Source organism: Gambusia affinis, linkage group LG22, assembly GCF_019740435.1.
Source record: "Gambusia affinis linkage group LG22, SWU_Gaff_1.0, whole genome shotgun sequence".
Lineage (NCBI taxonomy): Eukaryota > Metazoa > Chordata > Actinopteri > Cyprinodontiformes > Poeciliidae > Gambusia > Gambusia affinis.
In genome coordinates, this window is record NC_057889.1 from 6,784,904 (window position 1) to 6,800,168 (window position 15,265).

The 15,265-nt window shown below is 39.0% G+C and overlaps 1 protein-coding gene across 1 annotated transcript; it reads left to right on the forward strand.

Annotated features, from left to right (window-relative positions):
• Nucleotides 1-1,385: 1,385 nt before the first annotated feature.
• Nucleotides 1,386-13,876, forward strand: LOC122825443 (synaptotagmin-14-like). Its single transcript, XM_044106868.1, has 7 exons — nucleotides 1,386-6,626; nucleotides 6,809-6,943; nucleotides 8,158-8,411; nucleotides 9,405-9,842; nucleotides 9,941-10,121; nucleotides 10,845-10,901; nucleotides 11,903-13,876. Exons 1-7 carry the CDS (start codon nucleotides 5,705-5,707, stop codon nucleotides 12,217-12,219), a joined length of 2,304 nt encoding a protein of 767 aa, XP_043962803.1. The 5' UTR covers nucleotides 1,386-5,704; the 3' UTR covers nucleotides 12,220-13,876.
• The last annotated feature ends 1,389 nt before the right edge of the window (nucleotides 13,877-15,265 follow it).

Genomic DNA, 15,265 nt, shown 5'->3' on the forward strand with positions numbered 1-15,265 from the left:
TTCATTCCAAGTACGCTTAATATGTCAGACCACAAACTACTGATCTCCCCATACTCAGTACAAGGAGATGCCAACTCTCCATCATCTGTATAAAAGCAATATAAAACTTATTAAAGATGCAAATAAAAGATAAATACACTGTTTTATTTTATGGTTGCTGTGTGTTTCCTTGCTAATGCCACCCTGGGCAAGTGCTCATGCAGCAAATATGAAAAAAACGCCACTGCTTGTGAATAATTTTAATAACAGAAATAGCATTGAATATTTGTAAATAAAATATCCCTCATACCTCAGTTTGGCTAAATGCATTAAATAAACAACAACAAGTTCTTGCTGGGCCTTGAATGTGCCAGCGAGGTTCAAGACTACAAAGTGAATTGTATATGCACGTACAGCACAGTGACGCAGTTGGTAGCACTGTTGTCTTGCAGCAAGAAGGTCCTGGGTTTGATTTCTACATGGAGTTTGCATGTTCTCCCTGTGCATGCGTGGGTTCTCTCCGGGTACTCCGGCTTCCTCCCACAGTCAGGTTAATTGGTTTCTCTAAATTCTCCCTAGGTGTGAGTGTGTGTGTGAATGGTTGTTTGTCCTGTATGTCTCTGTGTTGCCCTGCAACAGACTGGCGACCTGTCCAGGGTGAACCCCGACTCTCGCCCAGAACGTAGCTGGAGATAGGCACCAGCGACCCTATTAGGGACAAGGGTGAACAGAAAATGGATGGATGGATGGCATGTGCAGCACTTTAATCTACTTGTTGGCTAATCTAACCTCAGTGACCTTTGTGTAGTCTGCAAATGTAAAAGACTATGTAAATGATTTAAAAACAAATAGCTATGACACTAAATAGAACACAGTGCAAATAAGGCCAAACTGTTCTGCTGCAGTTTCACAAGCTTGGACTACTTTCTCAAATTCAACAAATGAGAGAAGAGAGTCTTAATTTTGACTTAAGATATACTCACAACTGGCAAGAATTCATTCTGGCTGGCATGCGTATAAGTCCAGAGGTCTGATAATTAAAACTTCCATTTCTTTTTGGGCTTGTCCAAATTAAAATTGTTAATGAATTGTTAATTGTTCACTGAATGTTAGACAAAAGTAATACACTGACATTTGTCGATATATCCACAAAGGGTCAGTATTTGGGTCCAAATCCTTCCATTCACTAAATATTATTTTAGTAAAGCAAAAATCTTCCTGTAAAACCGTTTGACAACTCCCTGCAAGTGCGAAGTATTTGTCGCACTTCTCATTTTCTGAGAAGTGCGACAAATAGTATTTGTAGCACATTTGTAGCCTCATTCAGGCTGTGATTTAAGCCTGAACGAGGCTTAAATCACAGAACGTTTTGAAAAAGATTCCATGGTGGACTGGTTGAACTGGAGATCAAATTACATACCACTGGGTAAGACTTAAAGAATGGTGTTTAAGCTTTATTTACTATCAACTGCATATTGTTAAATGCTATAGAAATGGAAAAAGAAAATCAGTAGTCTACTGTTTTTATACAGTTTCAGAAGGTTACAACAACAATACATTGAATAATGATATCCCAGCTGCATCCCTGGACTTCTAAAACAGGTTTCAGCTTGCTGAAATATATTTTATTTATGTAAAATACACTAAAATCATTTCCAGGATCCTTGGTAGGGTTATTTTTGGTACAGTACATTGAATATAAGTCTTTAAATATTATTTTGGATTAATAAAAACAAATTGTTCAGCTGGGGAATGAAGTACTTGTTTTGACAGTTCAATCAGTAATCCTGTGTCTTTAGCTTTTTTTTAAAATCTCTGTGTATTCCAGGAGGGGGGAGAAACTGTGGTGCTCATGAACTCATCTGTGCTAGACGAGGTAAGACCATGTCTTCAAAAACCTTTAATACCATGTTTAAGTTTTTTAACATCCTCGTTTATTTGCAACATTTTACTGTAAATAAATGTAGATTTTTTTTTTTTTTACTGTCCTCAGAATACGGTGTTTCGGTGAATTATGTATGCCGTGTCAAGTTTTGGTTCGCCTCAGCGAAAGAAGGCAGCTGTGTGTGCATGATTTATTCAGCATGTAGGTTTTGTTTCGTTCCAGGTGTCCATGTGTAAGCAATGCTTCCGTATTCTAAACAGCCACGCTCCTTAAGCTGCATCTTCCTCTGCTCCAAAGACTTAAACCTATATTTATTTTTACTTTAACTTTACAGAAATCTGACAGATTAATTACGCTCCCTTGTTTTCATTCTCGCTGAGACGAGCTCACATTTCTCTGAGGGCATTATTCATTTCAGAACGCTTCGGTGGCTGCGTTTTCACGTTTGTTAGACAGCTTGCAGGAGTCATTAGCTGGAGAAGCTAGCTGATTGAATCCTGAGGCTGAGCTCAGAGTCCTAAGTTCAATCTCAGTTCACAGTCTAATTTAGCTAGGTTTTCTTTGTTTACTTTGTCAGGTAAAAAAAAAAATTGAACTCAAACACTTATGAAGGAAAGAGGGGCATCACCTCTGCTGGCAAAAGAGATGTAGGGTATCATATAAACTCCTCCGCTTTCAAGTGTACATCGATGAACGCTTCAGGTTACCCCAGGCTTCTGAATTATTCAGCTGTTGTTAAAATTTACAAAGCAGAGTGATGTATGAAGCGTCATCACATCTCTTTAGTGCCATTGCCATAAGCTGAACGTTTTTAACAGTCGGCTGATGTGCCCACTGCTGCAGAGGTCATGCTGGCTCAATCGGCAGTGAGAGTTGACACATGAACCTTAAAACCACTGGATCTGATTAAGTGTGAGGGATTTACTACATGCGTGGTTACCTAGCTGAAGAAAATGACTTCGTGTTTTAAGATACAAGCTATATCTGGATTATAACACAATTGCGGTTATAAGGTAAGACTGGCGCTTTATTATCTAACTTATGTTTTGCCATTCTTTAGGATTGGGCATTGATCATTTCTGGCAGAGTGCAGCAGGCATGCTGTACTACTTGAAAAAGCTGAAACAGTGTCTTTCCTGTTGCTATGGTGAGAAAAGTCTGTCCATGCCGAGTTTAGTTCACTTTCACAGCATTTAAGGAAGATCACTACAGATGTAACATAACTGCTTATTTTAACCAAGCTTCATAAGTTATTTTAATCAGCATAAGCAACATTTTAAATGCTCTATTTGAATATTTGTGGGTTTGACATGAAGTAATATTTGTCTTGAGTGTTAAATTAAACATTTAATTTTAATTAAATACTAGCTACATTTTCAACAAAATCTGGTAAAATGCTATCTAGTGTGTGGGTGTGTGTGTGTGTGTGTGTGTGTGTGCAGGGGGGCAGGGGCTGTTTTCCAAGGACAAATTGCATCAATTCTTAAAGCTCTGAATTGTCTTAGGGTCAATTCAATCCTTCACTAATTTGTTGGTCCATTTCACACAAACATGCAACTATTATGTTCTTACATATTTTCAGTTCATAGAAATAAATCTCATTGTAAACCATAGTACATCAATTTAGTTATGCGGTAAATTTGTCAATTTTGATTAAATACATAGAGAACAAAAAAAATGTCCCAAAGGCTGAACTGATGCTCTGTTGGTACAAAACCTCCTAACATAGTTTCTTATTGTACCTGGACTATATTGAGAATTAAATCATCAAAGAGGCACGAGAAGGCAAAATGACCAGTATTCTAGAGAAATAAAATCAGTTTCCTGATTTTATTTCAGGAAACTGAAATAAAATCAGTTTCCTTTATAATTCAAAAAATTGAATTATAAAGATGCAACAGCAAATATATGTGAACTACTGACTGAAACATCCACTGCAGAGACGCCTCTGTCATTTAGGCAAATTAATTCTGGAATAAAACATTATCAGCTGTGAAAATGATAAAAAAATACACCATTGTCATTGGCTCCAAGCCTTTTGTCCATTAATCCTGCAATATAGTTCCATACTCTACCTGAAGAGTTTAAATAAAGAATTCAAAAGCCCTGATATAATTTATTTTCTTAATTATTAAAATGTGTCAGTGTGAGTTTAAGCTACATGTTTCAATATATTTCAAAAACTCAACAAAATAACACTTCTTATTATAAATTTTGTCTAAAAAGTATTTTTCTTACTATCTGTTCTTTCTTTTTAACGGTTAAAAACACTGCTCAAACTGCAGCTAATTTGCCTGACTGTCTCCTAAATGATGGTCCGATCTGATTTTTCGGGCTTTACTGAATCTACTTTTCTGTTAGAAACTGCTCCTTTGAGACTCTAGTAAAAATAGCACAGGACTGCCTGCTTGGTTACATGAAGTGTGGATGGCCTACATACACCGCCGCGGCTTATGTCTGCCTATGAAGTAAGAGGAATAATGGTTGATTCAACTGCATCATGCTAATGCTCTCCATTTTGACTGAAATGTTTAGACTTATTTCAGTGTGAGCTGTTTACTTTTTTAAATAATAAATTATCAATGGATGATTGTTCTTACAGTAACGCAGGTTTGTGTTTTATTATTGTTCAGCTCCAAGAAGATTTTCCACTTCTTTAAAACGATTTGGTGTACATTTTTTTTACTGCAGTGTTGCATTTTTCAAATTTTTTTTCTTTCTTGTTGTCTTTCTCTTTTTCTTGTCTGTTCTCCTCTTCTCTTCCCCAGTTTCTCCTGAACTACTGGGCGTTTTGTCTTCCATTGCAGCCTTCGTGGCATTGATGGCTCTGTTTTTTCTTTACCTCAGCAACAAATTGTCTGTGCAGAGTCCCGACAATCTGTCACATCTCAATGGACAAAAGAACCCCCATCAAGGTACTCAACACATTTGCAGGCTGGCCATATGAGCAGAAATGCTCTCAGTTATTGGTTACAAATATGCTCACAGCGTGGGATATTTACAGTTGCAAAGATAGTGTGCTATACCTGGAGAAAATATAGAAGAGCAGTGACTTTGCTAAACCTCTAAAATGAATTAAAATACCAGAAGTGAACTGGTCAACAGCAAAACAGCCTCCTGTAATATTTATAAGTCTAAACTGTGTTGTAGTGTTTGCAAGACAGAAGTATTTTCTTTCAAAGAAACATAAACTAAAATCAACAAACGAGTAGCTTTACCTGAAGAAATGTAACGTTTCCACCCAAATTCCAAAACCAAATCTTAACTTTGGGGTAATTTTGAAGAGAGTTGTGGGCAAAAAATGTACTCAAAGTCACATAGATTTGGCGAACAAAGTCTACATCAACAAATTAGTTTAAAGGTTGCACACCAGAAACACATGGCTGTTGTATTTTTTTTTTTTTATCAACACCAAACTCTTTATGGTTTAGTTTGGTTTTCAATCAACTTCATTTATGGCATTGGGTAGATTTGGTTACAGTGAGGTGAGCCAGCTTTCTTAACAAACAGAAAACTTGACATAAACACAAGTATAACAGGACTAAAAGTGGCCCAGTGCTTGGTACTTTAAAATATTAAAAACACAGAATCAGACTTATATGTGGAGCCCAGTTTATATTAAGGAGAACTTAGATAATGGGAATTTTCTTAAAATTCAGTTTCACAGCTAAGCAGCAAACGTTACCCAGTGTAGGCTAACATCTATTATCAACAAGCTGGTGAATGCATGTACATACTGTGATGATGGCATCACACCCTGCTAACCACCACATGTCTGTGTCAGTGCTTCTGATGAGGTAATCTCGTGGTCAGCGTCTAATAGAATCCCCCGACTGAGAGATGGCCTTCTTCAAGAGCTTCCAGCCGACCCTGCCGTCTGTCAACATTTCTTCCATCCTGGACTCAGTCACCAGTCGTGTGGATGATCTGGCCAACGCAGTCAGTGATGCCACATATGCCGTCAGCGACCAGCTCACCGAGCAGGTTACTACGATCATCAACAAGGTGCAGGAGGAGGAGGAGGGGGAAAACAGCAGGAGCCAGGATGCTGCTCAGGCCTCCGGCTCGCAAGAGGGAAGGGGCGGTAATAAAAGCATGTGGCAAATGCAGAGAAACTCAGACGCTGGTCAGACTGGTTCGAAAGACAACCAAAACAGTGACACAACGGAGGGACAGAACTCCCAGAGTCAACTGGAGTGGGAATGGAGGGACGGATGCTGGCGAGTTAAAAAGACGGAGGCCGAGCTGGCAGAAGAAGAGACGAGGAAGAAGGAGGAGAAGGAGATGCAGGAAAAACGAGACCAGAGGAGAAAGGAGAGGAGAGAGAGGCAGCTGGAGAAAGAAGCAGAAGCCAAAATAAACAGAGAGGAAGCCAACGAAGGAGGGGAGGAAGAGGAAGATGAAACTTCTGAGAAGATAGATGACAGAGACGGACAAGAAAGGAAGACAAATGAGAGTGAAGATCCCATATCTGCTCAGAAAAAAAGTGATGAATGTGATAAAACTCCTTACTTAGCTGATAGTGTAATAGAAAGAAAGACATCGAAACAGGGGGAGGAAAAAGACGGAGAAGCCGAAGAGGGGCAGGAGAGAGAAGCAGACAATGAGGAAGAGGATGAGCAATCTAGGTCATCTTCTAAAGTCAAAAAGAAGAAGCTTGATAAGAAAAAGGACAAAGAGAGTTCAAAGAAATCCGAGGAAGACTTAGATGTGGAGAAGAAGAAAGACAGAAGCAGGAAAAGCAAGAAGAAAGGAAACCAAGGTCAGAGTGAGCTGCTTCTGTGTGAACACCAAAATCTGGATCTCTCCTCAAGTTTCCACTCTTACCTTTTCGGAGTGTTGTCCTCTTCTGCGTCTTCTTCTGGCCTCTTTAAGAATTGCATTCACCATTACTTAAGAGATAAATGTAACGCTTGAACTAAAGTGCCCATATGTCCTGTACAGATGGAGTTGTATCAAACAGCGAAGAAGAAAAAAGCCCAGAGGGTGTGACCCAGCAGAACATAACGTCTGCGTGGAGCAAAGGCAAACAGTCCAGTGAGCAGGGAGGGTACAGCAGTGAGGCCTCCAGCGAACAGGGTGAGACTGCACATATGGGCTTCTCTCTAGTTAAGCAACCTCTTGTTGAACCAGTATGGTAAGAAAAAATATGTTTTTAAATTCTAAAGGTGGCATATGGCCCATTGAGAATCATTTAAAGACATGAGAAATAGTTTTTTTTAAGAAACATATCGCAGATAACAAAGAAAATACAGTCAGTAATTACAGATTATCATAGCATAATTACTGTTGTAACATAGTATAATTACTGACATCAGTAATTATGCCAGTAATTACTGGTATGGTTATTAATATTTGCCATAATTTTCCAAGCATCTACAAGTAAAGCTAATTTTCTATGACAGGACAGGTAAACGCATATTTATGCTTTTAATTACATGCTTAATTTAAGATGCATGTTTGAATTAAAAATAAATCATGATGCAGGTTAAACTTTGGCCTGCAGTCTTGATGAAATTCACTAAAAAAACTTCAAAACCAAAAAAAACTTTTCAGAATTTTGTTTTTGTTTTGTTTATTACAATATATAATTCACCGAAGACATTAGTAAGCCTCTGTAGGTATTTTATTTTAGAATCTAGCTCAGGCTTAAGATTATTTACCTGCTATTTATCTGCTGAATTACACATACATCCTGTGGGCTGAATACACAATGAAAATAGTATGAATCAAATTAGCACCACTGCTCCGTAAAGTGTTTATTTTTTTAGCTACAAGGTTTTAATGCTATGCTAAGCTAAGCTAACTGGCACTCAGATGGCAGCTGGTAATGAATACAGAAAACTCAAAGGACAGAAGAGATCATTTAGAGTAAACTATATAGGCTTTCTATTCAAAATCTAAAATCTCAAACTTTACAAAGGTAGTCTTTACATCCACATTGTGCTTGTTATAAGAGCTGGTATTATAAATGATAAATATTTAGTTCAAAAGATGGGAATAGAAAAACAGATAAGTCATCAATAAGATAAACAAAATTATAAAAAGCATTAAATCTGCTGAGTTAGCTGAGAAAAAGCATGAGAGACTTAAGACAGCTGGCAGCAAACCCAGACAGTAACTCTGTGGGCAAAACATTTTTGGATTTAATTTTGATTCTGGCAGTCATTCAACCATGGAGTCCAAAGGACACCTAATGAAAGTTTCTGCATAGTACAGTAAGTCTCAACTAACAGTGATTCCATCTCATGTTACTTCGTCTTTGTCCCTCTTCCTCTCTGCTGTGACTCCAGCTGCCAGCATTCAGAGGATAAAGAAAGATTCCTCTTTAACTGAGCCCCAGCCTCCGCCGTACCAACACGTGAGCTCAGGGACACGCAAGTCCTCACGCTCAGAACGAGGAGTCAGGAGGCCGCCGTCCCCGCAGCAATCCGACAGCCCTCGCTGCTCCAGCGAGGCCAGCGTGGAGCAGGACACCGAGAGTTACCTCAACAAAGGCTGTGAGGAGGACATTCCCAGTGACAGCACTGCTGTTCTGAGCCCAGAGGTTGGTTCTGACTCTCATTATTTCAGCTAATGAATCAATAAACTTTCATAATGGTTTAACATCAAATACTCTGTGAAATGTACCACAACGAAGAGTATAAAACTGTTATACGGCATCATGTTATGTCAGTAATTTACAATGTCTTGCAGAAGTGTCCATAGTCCTTGAATCTTGTAACAACACAAAGTAGATGATTGATAAATAAAATGGAATTAGGACAAGGACTTAATTTCCTTTCCTCTGAAAAGTCCAGTGTGTTTTTCAGAGAACCACCTTTTACTACATTTACTGCTACAAGTCACTATAAGTTTGAATATTGAGAGACTGAGATTTTTGTTCAACTGTTTACAAAATAACTGTAAGACTGGATGGGGATTTGTTTTTGTAGTTTTACAGATTTGGAGTTAGATCTGCATTTTGACTAGACTATTCTATATAATGAAAAAGCTTTACATATTTAATAATATTTATTCTTCCACCTCCCAGTTATGTGCTACTTTGTGGTAGAGTAAAATAGAAAGAAATGTAAAAAATTACACCTCAGGTTGGGGTTTAGCGATATCCACTTAGTTTTATCGCAACATTTTGTGGTACCGTTGTGATGATGATAAGAGTGACAATAAGACCTATTTGTTACTACTTTGTACACAAAGAAATATGATTTGTATCACTAAGTTTATGGTATTTAATTATATCTTCAGATTTATTAATAAGTATTGATACCCTCACTGAATAAAAAGTGGAGAAAATACTAAAACGAACAATCCCAACAATACAAAACATCATTACATGAAATCGTTGTGACAACAATAAATCAAAATTCTTATCATAATAAGAACTTTATCACAATAAACGATAAACGATTTGATAAATGTCCGCTCCTAATCTCAGGATTTTTTTTATTATTATCATTTAAGTGGCAAAGAGTTAATGTTTACTTTACCAGTCAGTACTAGAACGTGAATGTAACCCCTCTGTTTTTGATGTTTTTAGGATGGTTCTGGTCTCCGGCTTCCTTCGGCCTACGAGCCAGAGCCCATTGCACAATACGGCACGCTGGACGTCGCCTTCGAATACGATTCTTCTGAGCAGTGGTTGGCCGTCACGGTGACGGCCGCCACCGACATCCCCGCTCTGAAACAGACGGGCAACATCGCCTGGCAGGTCCACCTAGTCCTGCTCCCCACCAAGAAGCAGCGGGCCAAAACGGGCGTGCAGAAGGGTCCGTGTCCCGTTTTCACGGAAACATTCAAGTTTTCCCGGGTGGAACAGGAGGCCCTGGGGGACTACGCCGTTCGCTTCCGCCTGTACAGCATCCGACGGATGAAAAAGGAGAAGGTCCTGGGAGAGAAGGTGTTCTACCTGACTAAGCTGAACTTGCAGGGGAAGATCGCGCTGCCCGTCACCCTGGAGCCTGGCTCTGAACTTACAGTGAGAACATCTGGTGAAATTTTACCCTCCTGTATGCTGACTTCACATGAAGCTCCATTACTTGATGATCCTGTTTTTGTCTTTTTCTATCATGCCAGGGTTGTGGCTCTCTTGTAAGTGTGTCTCGTAGCGCAGGTGCTTTGTCCTACCGCTCCACCGAAGACTCATCGCTGCCAGAGATCCTCCTGGGTCTCATTTATAACTCTGCCACAGGACAGCTTTCTGCTGAGGTTATACAAGGAAGCCACTTCAAAACCACAGCTTCTGATAAACCTGTCAGTAAGTACTAAAGCTATAATGTGGAAGCCCTTATCTCTTGAATTCAGTTCCGGCTTGCTGTGAATTTTCTATTACTGCAATTTCATTTTTCTTTTGCTACAATATCTGTCTTTCAAATTGGCTGCTATGAGGAGAAAAAGGTCAAATTACACTGAAAATGTAGAATACAACAGCGTATAATTCAAGGCTACAAACCTATACTGACTTAGCATTTGAATTCTAGTTTTGGTGAGGTCCAGCTCATCCTTTACAAAGCGTTACAGATGTTACATTTGTTAAACTCTCTCCTGCAGAATTATTGATTCCTTCATAAAAAATGCTGTCTAGGAAGCAAGTTTCACATTCCAGATGGAAAAGGATGAATACTATTCACATTAAAGGAACCCAAATATTTAATGTTTTTCTCTTCTGAGATGTGCCAGAGAAATGGCTGAATCCAACTCTGGACAGAAATAAGTACTAGTCTGGGAGATAAAACGTTAGTGACTTCTTTTGATGTTGCAAGGCTGTGTATCTGCTTTTGGAAAGGAGTTGCATTTAACTCCCAGAGAGATTAATCTTGACAAATTTTACTTCTCTATACGGCGATCAAAAATACTTAATAATCAGTTTGACATGCAATTTGCAACGAAGGCCTACTCTCTGGTGAACATCACATTCATTACGTTTATCATCTTTCTTCTTTCCCTTCTCCTGTGTGCCGTGGGGTGCGTCCACTTTCAGACGGTCTGTTTTGTTGTGTGAAACACTTCGTAGGGGGACAGCTGTATATCATGAGAGGTAAGGCAACAGCCACCTTTTGACAACTAAATAAATGTCAAAAGGTTTTAAACTTCTATGAGTGTAGAAGTTTAAAACCTTTGGTACGGTCCAGCAGGTCAATCTGCATTCTTCTAACTGAAATAATTATTTCTGAAAAAAGAAAACAAACAAACAAACAAACAAAAAAACTATTGTTCATGATGTTTTAGTCCTGGTCTCAGTCATTTTCTTTGACTTGTTTTAAAGAATTGAACTACCCCTAATCATTCATTCAACTGTTGTAATATGCAATTCAGAATGTCAGTTTATATTATTATTATTATTATTATTATTATTATTATTATTATTATTATTATTATTATTATTATTATTAGATTTTTTTAATACTATGTTTCACTCTCATTCTGTTTAAATGAAATTGTCACAGCCAAATGTAACAACAAATAAAATAAATTAATATAAAACTATTTAAAAGGACAGTGGTAAATCTGACAAAGGGAAACAAAAATTAGAATTTCTATTTTTATCTAGCAGGAGTACATGGATCTCAAAAGATATATTGGTTATTTATTTTTATAGTGTAATGAACAGTTATTTTGTCTTAAAACAACTAAATAACCTACATGTAAACAATATAGAAATGCACATTTTTGACAAAATTTGTAAGAAAGGTAGAGTGTTTAGAATAATATTTTAAATGCTGTAACTACCAGCAGCTCTCAGTTGATTTCTATTCACCTCCTTGAGAGATTACTAGCAACAATTTGTCTTTATTTTGCAGAAACTAGTTTTCACTTTGGCATTAAAAAGTTTTTTTATATAATTTCTGATTATAGAAGCCAAACTGTTGTTGATGATTGATTTGTAAAAGTAATAAAAACAAAAGAGTAAAACATCCAAGGGGGTGGATACTTTTTATGAGCACTTTACGTACACTTATTAAAATGTCTGTTGCAGTGCCTAATTTTAACCACTTGATGGCACTCAATCCCTGATCTCCCGCGCGTCTCTCCTTCCAGACACCTACGTTAAACTGACCATGCTGGACTCCAAGGGCAAAGAGATGTCCAAACGCAAGACGGCCGTGTGCCGCGGCCAGCCCAACCCCACCTACAAGGAGACGTTTGTCTTCCAGGTGGCGCTCTTCCAGCTGTCCGAGGTGTCGCTGGTGGTGTCTGTGTTCTGCAGGCGGAGCAGCATGAGGCCCAGGGAGAGGCTGGGCTGGGTCTCCTTGGGCCACAGCAGCACCACCGAGGAGCAGCAATCCCACTGGACAGAGATGAGGGACGCAGAGGGGCAGCAGGTTTGCCACTGGCACACTCTGACCGACACCTAGGAGACGTTTGATGAGGATTTATGAGCAACCTTAAAGAGCATCCAAAGCCCTGGAAGAGCAGGAAACACCTTCTGCGTATGAATGTCCTTGTGTGCTGTGCATTCAGGTGTGAGGTGGAAGAAGCTTCCCGGTCCTCACTGCCAGGCTGCATGGCTGCCCTGTAACCTGCCACAGGGCTGACTTCCCGGGGAAGGATTCATACCTCCGACTCCAGCCTTTTGAACGACACACTGTTATAAAAAAAACTGACACTGTAATTCATAAGTAAAAACAATTTGTTTTATATTAAGAGATTATTTTCACAGCAAAATGCGCATGCACACCAAGTGTTTACAGGACCAACATGACACAACACGTCCAGACGGCTTCAGCCCTTGAATTTTGGACCACAGAGTTTGGTGCCGGACCGGCAAGACTCCTTCCAATATCTTTCTGGGCTTCAGCTATCACCAGCATACCAGACATTTCTCCAGCACTGACAAAACAGGATGCAAAGAGTGGACTGTTATAAGAGTCCCGCAACATGCTGCAACTTATGCTTACGAGCTGTTCTTTTTACAATATGTTTACATGCACACGGCATTATGCAAGATAAATTAGTTGGCTTGCTCCGGTTTTTTTTTGTTGTTTGTTTTTTATGATTTTTGAAGAATTATCTTTCATGGATTTTATATTTAAAAAAATCATTTACATAACTGAAACACTATGCATATGATACAGGAAGGGTGCACTTCTTCCCTGTGTTTGCCGCGTCTCTCACAGGATTGGACACAGCTCTGCATGCCGTCTGCACTGAAGGACAGCTTCCCTTCCTGTGTAACACAGACTGAGCCTGTTTCACCGTTCAGCCTTCTGACAGCTCTGCCATGTTCGTTCATGTAGAAACACGGCGCATCACGCCGGGCCGAGGAGGAGTATGTAAAAGACCGCACAGTCCCAATAAACTGCGAGGGCAGCACTGATGGCAACCTCAGCTGAGCTTCCTGGGCTGGAGCGAGAAATAAAGAAAAAACAGAGTTAAAGACAGAAGAATCATGTTCCTTTTTTTTCATACCAGTGTAATTAAAAAATGTGACGTTTCATAAAGAATAAAAGAAATATTTGGCAGGAGCGGTAAAAGGTTCAACCTGTTTGTTAAAATACTGATCTGTGAGAGCAGCTGTGAGTCGGGAAAGAAAAAGAAAAAAAACTCTCTCCCCTGAGGACAAATGAAAACTCCAGAGTCACACCCATCCCTCCACGGCTCGGAGACAACCCTCCACCAGCTGGCTCGCCTCCAGAGGCGTGGGCTGCCCGTTCTGCTCTGGTTCTGTCGAAGCGTGCTGCGGTCACACCTCATCAGTGGTATTAATTTCAAATTACCGAAGAAGACATCCAGAATCTCTAGCAGCTCATTTTTTATTTCTTTTATTAAGAGATTGTTTGAGTGTAAAAAAAAGAAAAGAAAAAAAAAAGAAATCATTCCACTATTTTTTTCTTCTTCCTTTTCCTTTGGCATCTTCAGTAGATTAGAAAACATGTTTCAAAGTCCATGGCGCATGGAGATTGTCAAATGTGGACTGGATTATTCCATATTAAACTTGAGTTCTTTTAACAGTTTGGTATTATTTGTTGATAAATCCCCCCCACGCCCCCAAAAGAATAAAAATAAAAAATTGAAGTGTTAGTGCTTTGTTTGGCATTTAAACTAACACACGTGTCCAGTTTACGATTAGCCTATTTAAGGTTTTGTCAGTGTCTAAAAACGAAAAGGATTAAGAGTTTGGAGAAAATCTTATGCTTTGAAGTTGCTAATGTGTTTTCAATGCGAAGTTACTTTATTCCATACTGAAGAAGACACGGAAAATTGAGTAAAACCTTCAGTGCCTTCGTAAGAACAGGGATTAAGGAAAAAAATTTAACAATATTTCCGGCTGAAGCTTTTTGCAATTTTGAAGAAATGTTTTCAGATAATTTTGCTCATTGAAATAGCTATACTGTGTTGCAAAAGTGTTTGTACCCAAAGTGTCAGTTTGTATCAAATTTTAATTTATTTATTTCAGGTTTCGTATGATAGACCAAAACAATGAGGCGCAAAATTGTGGAGAGAAAAACAATAAATGGTTTCCAACATTTTTTTTTTTTTTTTTTACAAAAGAAGAAAAGAAAAGTGATTTGCGTTTGTACTCAACCACATGTACTCTGACACCCATAAATAAAATCCAGGATTCTCCTAATTAGTAAATAGTCCGGCTGTTCAGAGGGTTTGCTACAGAAATTATTCAACAAACAGAATCATGAAGACCACGAAAAACACTGGTCAGATAAGGACTTTTTAATGCCCAGTGTGAAGAGTCATGGTGGCAGCATCATAGTGTGGGAGCACTGTTCCTCTGGAGTGGCAGGAAAGCTGATCAGAGCTGAAGGGAAGGTAGATGGAGTTAAATACAGAGCGATTGTGGAAGAAAACCTATTAGTGGAAGCAAAGATCTGGAACTGAAGAGAGGATTCCCCTCACAGCAGGACAACAACTCTGGACAGATGGCCAAAGTTACAAACGAATGAACATGCTGTGACCCGAGGCAAAGTACTGACCTAAACCTAATCGAGAATCTGTGCCACAGCTTTAGAAAACTGCTCAGCAAAAATGTCATACAAAGTATGGATTCAGAGGGAGCTGAAAACATACAGACGACAAAACGTCCAGATTTATTTCTTGTAAAAACGTTGAAAACCAGAGAATCATTGTACATTCACAGCCATATGCTGCCTTGTGTTGGTCTGTTTCAAAAAAAAAAAAAAAGAAAAAATAAGATTTTTGTGGCTATAAGGTGACAAAATGTCCTAAAATTCAAGAGGTAGGGATGCCCTTGCGAGAGTCAAAAGACATCAGTAGACAGAAATGAGGACATGAGTCAAGAACATTTTTTATTAGACAAGTTTTTATTCCCATTCATCTGGCCTTTGAATGGCATGTCTGACGCTGTCATCAGTCCGACAGCACAAGCAGCGGTGCAGGTGGCTGGAGCCAGACCAAGGAGCGCATATTTTCATCAATATTTACACC